This window comes from Oculina patagonica, chromosome 3 (assembly GCF_052425735.1).
Source record: "Oculina patagonica isolate OP01 chromosome 3, crgOcupat, whole genome shotgun sequence".
NCBI lineage: Eukaryota > Metazoa > Cnidaria > Anthozoa > Scleractinia > Oculinidae > Oculina > Oculina patagonica.
In genome coordinates, this window is record NC_135760.1 from 3930455 (window position 1) to 3945207 (window position 14753).

The 14753-nt window shown below is 37.6% G+C and overlaps 2 protein-coding genes across 3 annotated transcripts in view; one reads left to right on the forward strand and one right to left on the reverse strand.

The window, feature by feature from the left end:
* LOC144646176 (acyl-CoA dehydrogenase family member 11-like) overlaps window positions 1–14753 on the reverse strand; it is a 117213-nt gene that overhangs the window by 79770 nt on the left and 22690 nt on the right. Inside the window, exons 13-15 of one of the 2 annotated variants that reach the window (XM_078505720.1) lie at window positions 14403–14595; window positions 14160–14226; window positions 2669–2859 (exon numbers count right to left, since the gene is read on the reverse strand). The exons of the other annotated variant lie outside the window; for it this stretch is intronic. Coding sequence (XP_078361846.1) covers window positions 2733–2859; window positions 14160–14226; window positions 14403–14595 — 387 coding nt within the window. The 3' untranslated portion in view covers window positions 2669–2732. Of the gene's footprint in view, window positions 1–2668; window positions 2860–14159; window positions 14227–14402; window positions 14596–14753 lie in introns of those variants that run through there. 2 annotated transcript variants of the gene reach the window in all.
* LOC144646144 (uncharacterized) lies at window positions 5735–12728 on the forward strand. The gene is made up of 2 exons (XM_078505671.1): window positions 5735–6717; window positions 7297–12728. Exons 1-2 carry the CDS (start codon window positions 5739–5741, stop codon window positions 11901–11903), a joined length of 5586 nt encoding a protein of 1861 aa, XP_078361797.1. The 5' UTR covers window positions 5735–5738; the 3' UTR covers window positions 11904–12728.

Consider the following 14753-nt stretch of genomic DNA (forward strand, 5'->3'; position numbering starts at 1 on the left):
TCCAAAAAGTTTTGAACGGGGAGGCTCGGCCCCAAGTTCTAACCCCTTACCCTTTTATATACCATTTTTGACAGAAATTGTACCCCTTTCGTATACCTTTAACTGAAAAAAGGTACCCCTTTCATATACCTAAGAGACATAACATGGCCTTAAAATAGGACGTTTTCTTGTCATTTTTATGTAGCGCTTAATAAATTAAAATAATACAGCCATAAATTGCGTCTGTTTGAAATATTTTAATTAAAGGCCCTTTTAAATAGCCAAATGACATATTTCCATACCCTTTCATATACTTAAACGCGTGAAATCCCTACCCTTTTATATACCTGAAGCCTGAAAAAGGTACCCCTTTCGGGCGGAGCCTCCCCGTATAGGCCATTATAGGGAGTACCCCCCCCCCCCCCCGCGTCTTCGGGTCACTGAGACGGGCAAGCCACCTTCATCTGACAAGAGCTGGACCACGGCGCAGGCTTCAATGCATTAATTTATAAGTTGTTCATTTCTTGGCTTGCTGTTGCTGTTGTTCATGGTTCGTGTCTTGTTCTGTATTTATCCATTTCCTGCGTGTTGATTTTAATCTCTCTCACATTGCTGATATATAACCATTGACATGTTTTAAACAATCCTCGCACAATATAAGTAGCAAACAATATGTCCATATTCCAGGTCCGAGGAACAACTACCTCATAAATCCGTTACCAGATGCAAAGGAGATCTAAGTACAATATTAAAATTAGTTTCTAAGGAGTCATGGGCACTTTCCTTACTTCCCAACATAGCGTATCCTTTTGGCGCTATGTTAATTAAAAAAAAATGGCAAACGCGGGAATCATGTAACCCATGATAAACGCAATAAGGGACCGTTCATTTTTATGGGGTAGGGGGGGGGGGGAGGTGGGGCTGGTGGGATTTGATAGATAGTCACTGTTGTATATAATGGCCCCCCTTCTTCATCGATAATTTTTGCCTGCCCCCCCTCGAAATCAATTTTTTTTCGATAACCCCCCCCCCAAAAAAAAAAAACAATAAAAGAAATATATCGAGCCTTGTGAATAAAGAATTTATCAGTGTACAAAAAACACATCCCAAATAGCTGGCATTGCCTCAACTGTTTATTGTGGATGTCGTCTGTTAGTATGGGTTGTCTGCACTTGTAACCAATAAGCTGTTGGGTTGAGTTAATGGCATTTGGTACATAACAAAGTAGGGGGGTTCGGGGGCATGCTCCCCCGGGAAAAATTGAATTTTGAGAACCTCAGGAATGTTATTTTGGGCATTCTGGCATTTTTTTTCTCTTTTACAGAAGCCTCTTTACAACACTTAAAAGTACAATTATATTTAGTGACCCCCCTTACAGACCATATTTTTTTGGCTGACCCCCCCTTTAAAGCCAATTTTTTTCGGATGGCCACCCCCCTCAAATCCCACCAGCCACCACCTCATAAAAAATGAACCGTCCCTTAGCAAAAGAAAAAGCGTGTCACTGGCGCAAAGCGCGGAAAAACATGTTACTGGTGGTAAGCGCGGGAAAATATGTAACCAGTTGCAAGCGCGAAAAAAAATCACGTCAGCCAAACCACGATTGTTTGGGGCTTTCACCCGATTTCCCTAAAAAAGCTCATCCTCTCACTGATTGAAAAGGCAGGTAGGTAGAGTATAACTAACGGGTAATATCGTTCAGCAAATGGAAAATTGAAGTGAAACAAGTTAATTTCAATAGTAAAATGCGCTCTAGTGGGAATTGTCTAACAACAAGAACATTCGAAAGTGGCGAATGACTTTTGATAAGCAGAGGGTGAAACTGTAGAAGAATTGACAACGTCTGCATATCCAAGTCAAGTTACATAGCATTATGCTATTCTCAGAATTTAGAAGAGTATTCATTCCTCCCAATTACCAAATACAATTTTAGAAGGCGGTTTAGTGGATTAGAGCGAGGAAGCGCGCGACTAAAGCGCGAGGACGACTTTTTGCTTCCCACTTCGCGTTTGCCCTCGCGGTTCGCGTTCTAGCTGCGGCTCCAATAAACCACCTGTTCTGCAGGCTAAATTTTACAGTGCTATACATTTAAATACAAATGCAAACCAATATCAAATTATTTTGTTTTAGCTATAATATTGTGGCCATTTTCTTGTCGATCACAAAATTGGTGGTCTTCATCAAAGCAACAAAAACTGTTTTGTTCCTTGAACAGCATCAGAAAACTAAAAGGTTGCCCGACGTTTTTGACGGTGTCTATTAACCTATTTGTGTGATTGAAGAGAGGCACTGAAATAGTCGGTGTCTTTCTTGTCTTTGTAAAAGCGTTTGTATAAGGCCGGAGCTAAGACAGAAAAACACCAAAGCATGGTCACCACAGACGTCAGTTTTCGGCAAAATTCCCTGTCTTTCAATAATTTTACTTTCCCCTGACCATTTCCTGACCTGTGGCAGCCCTGCAAAGAGGATATAAAGCAAAAAGGAAAAGGCCGATAGTTTGGGACAGGGAGATTGGGACAGATTGTGGACGACGAACTTGTTTTGTGCTAAAATCAGTTTCAAGTCACACACTCCGTGAAGTAGTTCTTTTACAATATCCAGTTTCTTGACAAATCCCTTGCCTTTTTAGCAGTACCATAAATTCTTTTGTTTGTATTGATCAATTTAAAAAAATAAATGTAGTACGTAGACCATCGTATCATTTCAGTTATTTCAAGCCTGAGGCCCAATTGCAGTTCCCAAAAGACAACCACTCATCTTGTTCTTGTAAACTCTGGATGTCCCTTCATAACTAGTGCCAGGTCACAAGCGGAGCTATTGGCGTCATACGCGTTGTGTCTGAGGTGAGTGAGGACTGGGGTCAAGTCCTGTTGACACCACCTAAAGAATGACACGTATTTTTCTTATTTAGTTTATACCACAGGAAAGAAAGGATCAGTGAAAAAAGGAGAGTGGACGAGATTTCAGGGTTAAGAGTTGCACAAGACTTTTAACTATCATCAGTGCAAGGTCAAAAGAGCTATAAGGAGAACATGAGAGTCAGTTGAAATCATCCGCCTGTCGAACAAGCAGAAACTAACATTCATACTCGTGAAAATTTGAGCAGGTTTAGTTCAACAAGAGTCGTTTATAGTGTGAACCACAAGGATAGTTTGAACTCACGTTCTTGTTTGAACCAGTTTTAAGGTGGCTTACAATACTTCACACGTTTCTGTCTTGGGCATTCTATCACAAGTAGTCCAATACTGCTGACAAAAAATTTTCAGTGTAAAACTGTAATTTATCTCTAAACGGACTCTAATGCGTATGTACCCACAATTGGTTGCCATAGCATCGTCTGTAGCATCAAAGGTACTGAATTATCACATTTTGAGGCTAATAACTACAAACAGACAATTTGACCATTTCTTTTTCAGAGCAAATCATTTTTAGGCGGTGACGCCTATATGCCAGGGCACGATGGAGGGTTCGTTCGTGTGAGAACTAAGGATGGGCCGATACTCGATACCAAATATTCGATACATCGATATTTTGACAAATTTGAAAAGTATCGATACTTTCGAAAAATATCGCACTTTCGATACTGAACACGTGACCTGAGCCTGCGGTCTTCTGGTCAGCACCTGAGGTTTAAAAATGCACTTTTGCGCAAACAAATATTGATTTTCTTGTCAATATTTGCATTTTTCTATTGCCTTGACTTGATCTAGTCCACAGTGAAACAAAAAGACCAAAAATCAACATTCCTGGCTAATATTTATAATGCCAGGACTGTCCTTTGTATGGTCAAACAAATCACGTGACATACCAATGACGTCAGTACGAAAGGGACGTCATAATATCGATATCGATATCGATATCGAGAAAAAAGGCAAATATCGTATCGATATCGTAGAGAACAGAGAGAGGAGAGAGGATTGGTAACAAAGCACATGCGACAGGTCACGTGAGGTATTTGTATTTGCCTGTCCGCCATCTTGGTCGCGCGATTGTGAACTTGTGAGTATTTTCTTGTAGCGAGAAGCCTTGACTTCAAGATTTGTAGCTGTTATATTTTTGCGCTCACCTACAAACACATAAAGAACTCGTAGTGCACACATACAGCTAAATCGACATACTCGCACACGAGATAGGTCGAGGGTCTACATAAATTGTGGTTTACGCATCGAGCTCTACGCTACGTGTCGGTGAGCTGTTTTGGTCAGACCCTGTCCTGTCATAACTGAAGTTGAACTGAATATAACCATTGAAAGCAATATAAACACTGTCAGAATTGAAATATTTGTCATCTTAACTACTGGCGACATTGTGATTTGAGCTTAACTGAAGACGTGATCAGTACAGAAGAAGTTTACTATCAAAACTGCTGAGATTGCAAAAGATAGAAAGGTGAGCTATCTAAGTTTTATTTGCTTGAACGTGTATTAACTACCGTAGGTTATGGTGTCTTTAATGCAATATAGAGCAGCAGTGGGGTTACATGACGTTCATTTGAAGGCCAAAGAATACTCGGATCGTATGAAAGGGAAATTCTGGTCTATGCTGTTGTTTATGTTTTACCTGGAAGCGATATATCTGCCAACATTAAAAAGAGTAATCCGTTCATGGCAAATGGCTTATTACGCTAGGCTTTGGTTTACACAAATTTGTCTTTATCGTTTCTATATTCCCTTGTTGATTCGACTTGCCAATGATGTTGAGATGAATCCTGGCCCTTTTTACGTTGTGAATTCGTCAAAAACTGTCACGGCTGACTATAATCAAGGTGATGTTGCACTGTTTGGAAGAAATGCTGGCAACCAATGCGTAGCGATGTGCCTAACTGCAGTTGTTTACAATTGTAAAAATAATGCATCGTGGTCAAGAGATCAGCTAAATGAAGTTTTGATTCAAGGCAATGTGCTTTATTCTCATATTAGCAAGTCAGTAGGGAAAGACAGATTGTTGCTATCTGAGATTCCATCTGCATTGTCCATAAATGACGAAAACTTTTCCATTAATTTTAGCAGCAGTTTTGCTGGCGATTTACACATGTCTGATGTAAGAGACTGTTTTTTCCCATTGCAACATGTACTAAATATGTTAATAAAAGACTATGATGCCTTTCTGTTGACTGTTGAAATCAATACGGTTGCTATTATTATTGACAACAAAGGTAATTATAGAATTTTTGATTCTCATTCACGAGATATCCATGGTAACATTGCTGCAAATGGAACAGCAGTACTGTTGGAATTTACTAGTGTACAGGAAATGGTGCAGTATCTGCAAAACTTCTACAGAGAAAAGAATGTAGTGCCATTTGAAGTGTTGGGTATGAAAGTTGAAAATTTATCAGTTAATCAAAACTGCAGGTACACAAGTTCTAGTGCTCTAAGTGTACCATTTTCTACAACAGATAACACTGTAGGGTGCCAGGGATCATGCAGTCAAAGTCAATGTCACAATTTTGAATCAGACATAAGAAAAGAAAATGTAGTTAACAATAGCAGAAAGAGAAAACAAGCACAATCAGAAGAACACAAAGAAAGCTTGCTGATGTTTAGAGAAAAGAAAACTGCAAGGAAAGAAGCTGAAACATGTGGTGAAAGGAACAATATGTCACAAATGTATAGAGAACAGTATGATAGAAAAAAAGCAATTGAAACCAAAGAGCAGAGAGAAAATAGGTTAAGAAAGCTCAAGGAACAAAGAATTAAAAAAAGAAAATTGAGAGCAAAGAACAAAGAGAGGATAAATTAAAGAAGCATCGAGAACTAATGAGAAAAAGACGAGAAACTGAAACCGAACAGCAGAGAGAAAATAGGTTGAAAGAGAGAAGAGAACGATATAGGAAAAGCAAGGAAACTGAAACCAAACAGCAGAGAGAAAATAGGTTGCAAGAGAGAAGAGAACGATATAGGAAAAGCAAGGAAACTGAAACCAAAGAGCAACGAGAAAAAAGATTAAAGACAAAAAGGGAATTAAAACAAAGAGTAAAGGAAACTGAAACTAAACAACAAAAAGAGGAGAGGTCGATTAAAAGAAGAGAAGCTTACAAGGCCAAAAAGGGTTGTGATAATGACAAAACACAAAAATCTTGTGATGAATTGGTTGTTATTTTTCGTGAACTGGTTGCTTCAGGGCCAACGTTTGTTTGCACATGTTGTGAGCAGTTATGGTACAAACATAGTCTTGTCAGAACTGATACTGTACTAAAACTTAATAACGAAGCTGTATTAAGATGCATAAGAAAAGATGAACAGTGTTGTACAGCTCAATGGGTTTGTCATACATGTTATAATCACCTGAAGCAGAATAAAGTGCCTCCATGTGCAGTCCAGAATAAAATGAGTTTTCCACATAAACCTGACCATTTAGACTTAACAGAACTAGAGTGGAGGCTTGTATCACCACGATTGATCTTTCAAAAGATACACGAAGCAGCTAGGGGAAAGCAATATAAAATTCATGGCAACATAGTGAATGTTCCTGCTGATGTTGTTAATACTGTGAATATCTTACCAAGACTATCAACTGAAACAGACACTATCAAAGTGCAGCTTAAGAGAAAATTAAAATACAAGAACTATGTCCTGTCTCAAAACATAAGACCATCCAAAGTTTTTGAAGCAGCTAAGTGGTTGACTGAAAATGGTGCACTTTACAAGAAAGAAAGTATCAAACTGGACCCAGATTGGAATGGTTTGTTTGCAGGGTCTAATGAAAATGACATGTCAAATGATAGTGCTTGCAGCAGTTCAAGCAACCTTACAGAAAACAATACACCTATAGCTTCAATTAAGTCACTGAATACCACTGTGCAATCTTTTTCAGAACACATTCGATTGCTTTCATTTCAATTTGGTAAAGTTTTTATTTGCCTTGACTGTGAACAAGTTTTAATAGACTCAATGAATTTAGAAAATCATCTTTTGTATGATCATGGAGTAGAAACTGATACTGAGTGTTGTGAGGAGAGTAACTATATTCCATTTTTTCATAAAAATGACTGTAATAGTAATGAAGTGGTTTTCTTTTGTTCTTTGTGTAGTGCCTGGGAAAAAGAGCAATCACTTTTTAGTGAACACATGGCCATTGTACATGATCTACCACCAATGGAAGATGATGCATCCTCTCAATTCAGTGAAGCAACAGCTAATGTAAGTACTTCCGTTGTGGTCAAACTGTTCAGATATAAAATGCTTGATCCCAAAAATGTTGTTCTTGTAGAAACATGTTTGAAAGGGTATGGATTAGCAAACACTATTTCTCTTAAAGCGTTAGTAGGTATACCAGTAACTTTGAATGTATCAAGGTGCTTATCTAGTGCAACAGATGTGCATTTATCTAGTAGAGATCTTTGTAAGGATTCCTGTCCAACTGAAATGGAGGTAAATGACCCTTGGAATGAAGTGGATGAATCTGAAATGTGTGCTGGTACTTTGGACACAATGTTAACATCCCCGGACTTTGTAGAAGATTGTGAACGTGAAAAGGTTTTGAACTTTGCACCAGGTGAAAGCAATCATCCAATTAGTATTTTCAAAGACCAATATTGCGAAGAGCTAGCATATCCTGGTATATTCTGTGGTCACGCAAGAGCAGATAATAAGGAAAGAAATGTACCTGTGTATTATAGTGACATTTGCAAATCAGAGTTAAGGCGTTCTGATCGTAGAGTTGCTCAGTGTATGGAAAATATTTTCTTTAAACTGAAAAAGCTGCAAATGAAAATAATTTTAGGCAAGTGCCAGATTGCATTGCGAAAGCATAAAACAAATGGAAAGAGACTAACAGCAGGCGAGTTAAAAAAAGAAGGTGCTTTAGACAAATTAGTTCATTTGAATGAAGGGTATCGATTTCTAAGAGCTCTTCGTGGTTCCCCACCATACTTTGAGAAGTCTAAGAGAGATCTATTTGCCATGATAAGGCAACTTGGATCTGCGACACTTTTTTGTAGCTTTTCTGCAGCTGAAACAAAGTGGAATCATCTGTTAAGAATGTTAGGTGAATTAATTGATCACCAAGTATACAGAGATGATGAATTAAATGCCTTGTCATGGGAGGAAAAGTCAAGGTTAATTCAAAGTGATCCCGTCACATGTGCAAGGCATTTTGATTTCCAAGTTCAGCAACTAATTGTAAAATTTTTGCAAAGTGATTGTGCACCACTGGGGAAAATAGCAGATTGGTTTTATCGAGTTGAATTTCAACAACGTGGCTCGCCACACATTCATATGCTTTTATGGATTGAAGGTGCACCAAAGTTTGGTGAAGATTCAGACGAAAAAGTTTGTGAATTTGTTGATAAAATCATTTCTTGTTCAAAACCTGCAAGTGGCTGTGAACTAGATGAATTAGTTTCTCGTCAAGAACATAAACATTCATTTACCTGTAAAAAGAAGTTTCAAAAACAGTGCAGATTTAATTTTCCTCAGCCTCCAATGAAAAGCACTCAAATATTGTATCCTTTAAGTGACATTGAGAATACAAGTCTTTTGAATCAACACAAGGCTACTTGGAAAGAAATCAATGAAAAACTTAATACTATGAGGGAAGGAGAGAATATTTCATTTGAAAAACTTCTTAATGAACTTGCGGTCGCTGAAGAAGAATATATTCTGGCTATTCGATCTTCCCTAAGTAGGGCAACAATTTTTTTGAAACGAAAGCCAAACGAACTTCGAATCAATAATTATAACAAGCACTGCTTGCTTGCATGGAGAGCAAACATGGATGTCCAATTTATCCTAGATATCTACTCTTGTGCAACATATGTTGTTTCTTACGTATCAAAGGCACAGAGAGGTATGAGTGAACTTTTGAGAAAAGCATGTGAGGAAGCTCGAGAAGGAAATTTGAGTATTAAACAGCAAGTGCGTGACATCGGTAACAAATTCTTAAACAATGTTGAAATAAGTGCACAAGAGGCGGTATATATCGTACTTCAGTTACCAATGCGACGCTCCTCTCGTGAAGTGGTGTTTATCAATACAGCTTTACCAGATGAAAGAGTGTGTCTTTTGAAATCGATGGATGACATACAGCAGCTAGAAGATGAGTCTGAAGATATTGAATCAGGTGGCTTGATAAAAAGGTATACTAAAAGGCCATCTTGTCTAGAGAATGTGACATTAGCTGATTGGGCCGCTTGGTATGACAATAGGAATTCAAACCTTAAAAATCTACAAAAATCCAAAAATACTGATGTTGATGGTTTGCCATTAGAAATATTTGATGATGATAACAATGAAGATGATGTTGGTAAAGACATTACTGATACATGTAGCAATGAGCTGACATCAAAGAAGGGCAAAAAAGAACCTCAGAAGCGGTCAAAAGCTAGGGTAATAAGAAGTGTATGGTTTAATAGAGAAAGTCATCCTGAAAAGCACTATCGTGAGCTGCTAATGTTATTTACTGCTTGGAGAGATGAAAATACTGATTTGCTAGGAGACTGTGAGAATTACATGGAGAGGTGTCAGATATTGAAAAAACAGATAAATGACCAAATGGCTCAGTATGCACCATGTAGTGAACAACTAGAGCAAGCATTAGATGATGTACAAACTATAGAAAGCACTGATGATATGTGGGATTGTGTAGCTCCAAACACACAACATGTAGAACTGAGTCACCTTGCAGAAAATGAATGTCAACATGTATGCAACACAGAAGAAGTAGGGAACTATGATCTTTCTGGAGATCTGGGAATTCCTGCTAGTACTACTAGTAATTATGAACATAATATCTCATTTGATGAATTGCCAGATGAAGAGTATAGGGAAGCTGTTCGTTCTCTAAATGTCGAGCAGTTAAATTTTTTCTACCATGTTTTACACCTTGTGAAGACAACCAGTGAACCCTTCTATTTGTTTCTTTCTGGTGGCGCTGGAGTTGGAAAATCTCACTTGACTAAAGTACTGTTTCAAGCAGTTTACAAATATTTAAACACAAGAGCTGGTGTTGATTTTCATCAAATTACAGCTATTCTAGTTGCTCCGACTGGTAAAGCTGCCTATAATATTCAAGGAAGTACAATCCATACAGCATTAGCAGTGCCAGCAAACCAGTCCTTAAAGATTTATAAGAAGCTTGATGCCAGTCGTTTGAATTCCTTGAGATGTAAATTTGCTGGTTTGAAGATAATTTTCATTGATGAAGTATCAATGGTAGGAAATTCCATGTTTAATATTCAAATTAACAAAAGACTCCAAGATATCATAGGTACAGATAATGATTTTGGAGGAGTGAGTATTATAGCAGTTGGAGATTTGTTTCAACTTCAACCAGTATTTGATGGCTATGTTTTTGAAGATTTGGAGAATGATTATGCTCCTTTAGCAGCTAATCTGTGGCAGAAACATTTTCAGATGTTTGAATTACATGAAATTATGCGTCAAAGAGAGAGTCGCGAGTTTGCAGAAATTCTTAACCGGCTGCGTGAGGGTATTCACACTGAGAATGACTTGAATATACTGAGAGCAAGAATTGTTGAAGATCCTGATCAGAACTATCTCAGACATGCTCCCCACCTATTCATTCAAAATGACAGAGTTGATGAGTTTAACAAGTCAGTTTATAATTCTGCAGCTGGCAGAAAATTTATTGTCAAGGCAGTTGATAGTGTCATTGGTGCTCAGTCTGAGGAATTAAAGGCACGGCTATTGAAACAGGTTCCAGATGATCCACGAAAAACTATGCAATTAGCAGCCTGTCTTGCAATTGCAGAAAATGAAAGGATTGAGGTCTGTCAAAACATCAGATTGGATGATGGTCTTACGAATGGTAGTGCAGGTTTAGTGAGATTTATTAGTCTGCTAAATTCTGATTGTCCTGATGGAATTGTTTGGGTTGAATTTGATCATGCTAAAGTTGGAGAGAAAACTCGGAATGAAAATAGAAGCCTTTACAGTGATAATATCCAGCAGAGTTGGACACCAATAAAACCTGTTTGTGTAACATTTTTTGTAGGAAGAGGTAAAGCTGCTCAGATCGTTCGAAAACAATTTCCTTTACGGCAATCTGCAGGAAAAACTATTCACCGTTCTCAGGGTGACACTGAAACCAAGGTTGTAGTTGATCTTACTTCAAGAAGAGCTATTCCTCACATTCATTATGTTGCATTAAGCAGAGTTACTACCATTGATGGATTGCATATAAAGAATCTCAATGAAAAAAAGATAACTGTGAGTAACAAAGTTAAGAATGAAATGCAGAGATTGCGAACAGCAGCTTATCTTCAGCCGTCTATAATATCCCTTGCAGACATTGGTGAGAATTTTGTCAAGATAGTCTTTCTTAATGCACGTTCTCTTCACAAGCACATATCAGATGTGAAAAATGATTTCAATGTTAAGGCAGCAGATATAAATATCTTTGTTGAAACTAGATTGTGGGTGTTTGACCAAAATGACGAATTTGAAATTAATGACTTCTCCTTGTTTAGAAACGATGCATTGTTTGATAGGCAGTTGCATACACAAAGACCATTCTATGGAACTACAGTTTATACCAGAGCTCAGTGTTATGATGAATATCCTAAATGTCAAAATATGCATGGAGTTGAAATAACAATTATTAAAGTTGAATGTCTGCCAGATGTTGTTATTGCTGGCATTTATAGATCACCAAAAGTGCCAATGAGACATTTGCTTCAAGCATTGAGAGAACTTCATTCCATTATGTCAACAGAACGTTTTCATATAATACTTGGTGATTTTAACATTGATTTTAATGATGGTGTACAAAACAGCAGTATACATAATCAAATGATTGTAACATATGGATATAAACAACTTATTTCAAGCTTTACCACTGATAACAGAACTACAATTGATCACATTTATACAAATCTAAATGAATCAAGAGTCCAAACTGGTGTTCTCGAGACATACTTTAGTGACCATAAAGCTGTGTGGATAGCAACCAAAAAAGAGTAGAAACATGTACATTTTTGTAGGCTATAATGACTAGTAAATGATTAACCTTTTATGCCCCATCATCCACATACAAATTCTCCTGACTGATCTCCATACATTTTCGTATAGCAATTGTTTGGAGAATTTGTTAAAAGTTCAAAGCAATTTCCCTTTGGTGACCATTTTATTACAGTGTAATTCTCCTAACCTCTTCTCTTAATTTAGTATTGACATTGTGAGGAGAAATTTGTAATGATCACTATTAGGTCTTAAGGAAGCATAAATTACATGTAAAGTATGTGTTTCAGAAAGAAAGAAAATTTAAATGAATTTAGTATCTACTTGTGTTACATTTTAAGGTGTTGTAGTTCATCAGCCTTGGTGTCTAAATAAATTTGTGTAACGGCTCCTTTGAGTCCCTTGTGACCATTTGGGTCACACACCCCTCCTTGTGACCCTTTGGGTCACAAACCCACCATATTGCAACTGTACTTATTAGGTAAGTATACGAACAGTACACAATGTAGTTATTTGTTGTTCTGGTCCATGTAATTACACATGTATGTTAATAATGATCGATGTGACATCTAACAGGGATGTTGCTAAGAAAACACTAAGCCGGCTCATCAACAAGCCAGTTGGCTTTTATGGCCTTCGTAGCACTAAAAGTTTATCTAAGTCTTGGTTTTCATGTGAAATTTCAGCTGTATTTACCATAAGTAGTCTTTTAACCGGTGAAATTGGCTGGCAGCCGGCCGTTAGCGACATCCCTGCATCTACATGTACACGTAGTCGTGATATGTAAGTTACCGGTATAAATACATGTATGTTACCTCATAATATTGCACGTGCATTGTATTAGTTATTGTTAAAAAATTATTAATATTTTTAATTATTTTTTTCTTTTATTATGTTTACAGAACAGAAATGTAAAACAACAAGAAAATGCACAAGATACAGTCTTCAGAGAATCCACTGATTGCCATGTTATGTCCAACACTTTCAATCTACATTATTATCTACAGATATTGAAACAACACACAGTAACAACCATGTAGCGGTAACATTCAAGTTGAAAAGAAACTGTGTTAAACATCTCCGGATTCACCAATGAAAAGACCCTTCAATCGGAGGTCTTCACTGGCTCACCACTGTATCAACTTTACTTCCTGGAGTCCACTTGTACTGTATGTGTGTATCACCTCCAAATGATAACATATCTTATTGGACTGTATATCTTGCATCACAGATTGTACAGTCAGTGTAGACAACTTTCAGCAGCATTTAAACAAGAGTACATCAAGATACTGTATCAACCTTACTTGCTGGACTTCACTTGTAGTGTCGTATTACCTCTAAAATGTAGTAACAATGTTTTGGACTTATTGGTCTTATCCTGCATCACAGATTGTATAGTCAGTGAAGACAAATATCAGCTGCATTTAAACAAGAGTTAATCAAGATGCATTATTTCAAGACAGTATTTTTCTGCCAAAGTTGTAACAGCTTCCTGGCTTTCTAGTACAGTTGCATACTATGTTGCATTCCATGTAACAAAGTGACAATGAAAGACATTTAGTTAGCATGGTTCAAGTTTAAATGTCAATTTTGTGATCAAAGTAGCTCAATATTTGCGTTTTTTTTTAAATTGGTTAGAAACTAACCTTACCTTGGGATGCACAACTTAATAAAAAATACCATCCAAAGGAAATTATTGTAAAATTTTATTTACTTGACAAACTCCTTTCCCCCTTTTATAGCAAATGAGTCAGTCTCTAAACTATCAACTTTAATCAACGATGTCTATTTCAGTGTTTAATTACTTGGATATCTTTTGCTTTTTGGGCTCACATTTTCACTCACAACAATAGACCTTTTTAGCTTTGTGTGTCAATTGCCCATCACAAATCACACGATGCTCCCTAGAGAATTTCCTTTTAACTCTCTGAATATCGTGAAGTAATTCTCAAGGGTAACATCACATAGTCAGAAATGGGACAACAAACAAACAAAGCCCAAAAGGTCTATTCCCAGTCTGTCTGGGCTTCAAACATACTGACTTGCTATACTGAAACGTCACCGCCTTTGCATGCATTGCGTGCCGGTTATCTAATAAAGTTAGGTGGCTCTGAACCCGTACATCTGAGTACAGCACATGCTAACCTTTCGTTTTTTCCACAAACGATCGCATTTCTATTTTTGTCTCCAGTAATTATATTAAATGGCTGAGATGGGTGTCTCTGAGAGTGAAACTAAATGAATATGGTGTTACCCTACCTCTTCGCAGCTTCGATGTCATGTTCTTCGGTCCCTTCCCAAGACGCATGCTCTATTAGCAAAGACGCTGACAAAAAGAAAAGGAACATTTTATATGAGTTAAACGGATTGTAGAGTAATAGCAATTTTAATCTTGCTGATAAATGAGAGCATCAAGAGTGCAATGGCCATGGCTTAAACTAGGACCTCTGGAAGAGCGAACTATTTGGTCTCCAATAAATCGGGAAATAAGGATTGCCATACCTATGTAAATCCTTGCCAAGCTAAACGCCAGATCGCGCGCAGGCAGCGAATCAGAGAGCAGCTCGTAGTTTTGTGGAGACAGCAAGGTATTCATGGAAGACTGAACTTGTTCCAACAAAATCTTCAGGGTGGGGTGGGATGAAGAGGCCTTTGATAACTTGTCGGAGACGCTAGTGTGAAAAGCCTTCAGTACCTGCGTAAAAACAAGAAAGATATGGAGACAGTAGGATATTAAGAGTGCTATGAGGAAGTTTAGGTACACCAATTATATACTAGTTATGCAACGCTTTCGAGTGGTATACTATGGAATATCCCACGAGTCACTTGTATTTTCTCGGTATACACACGAGC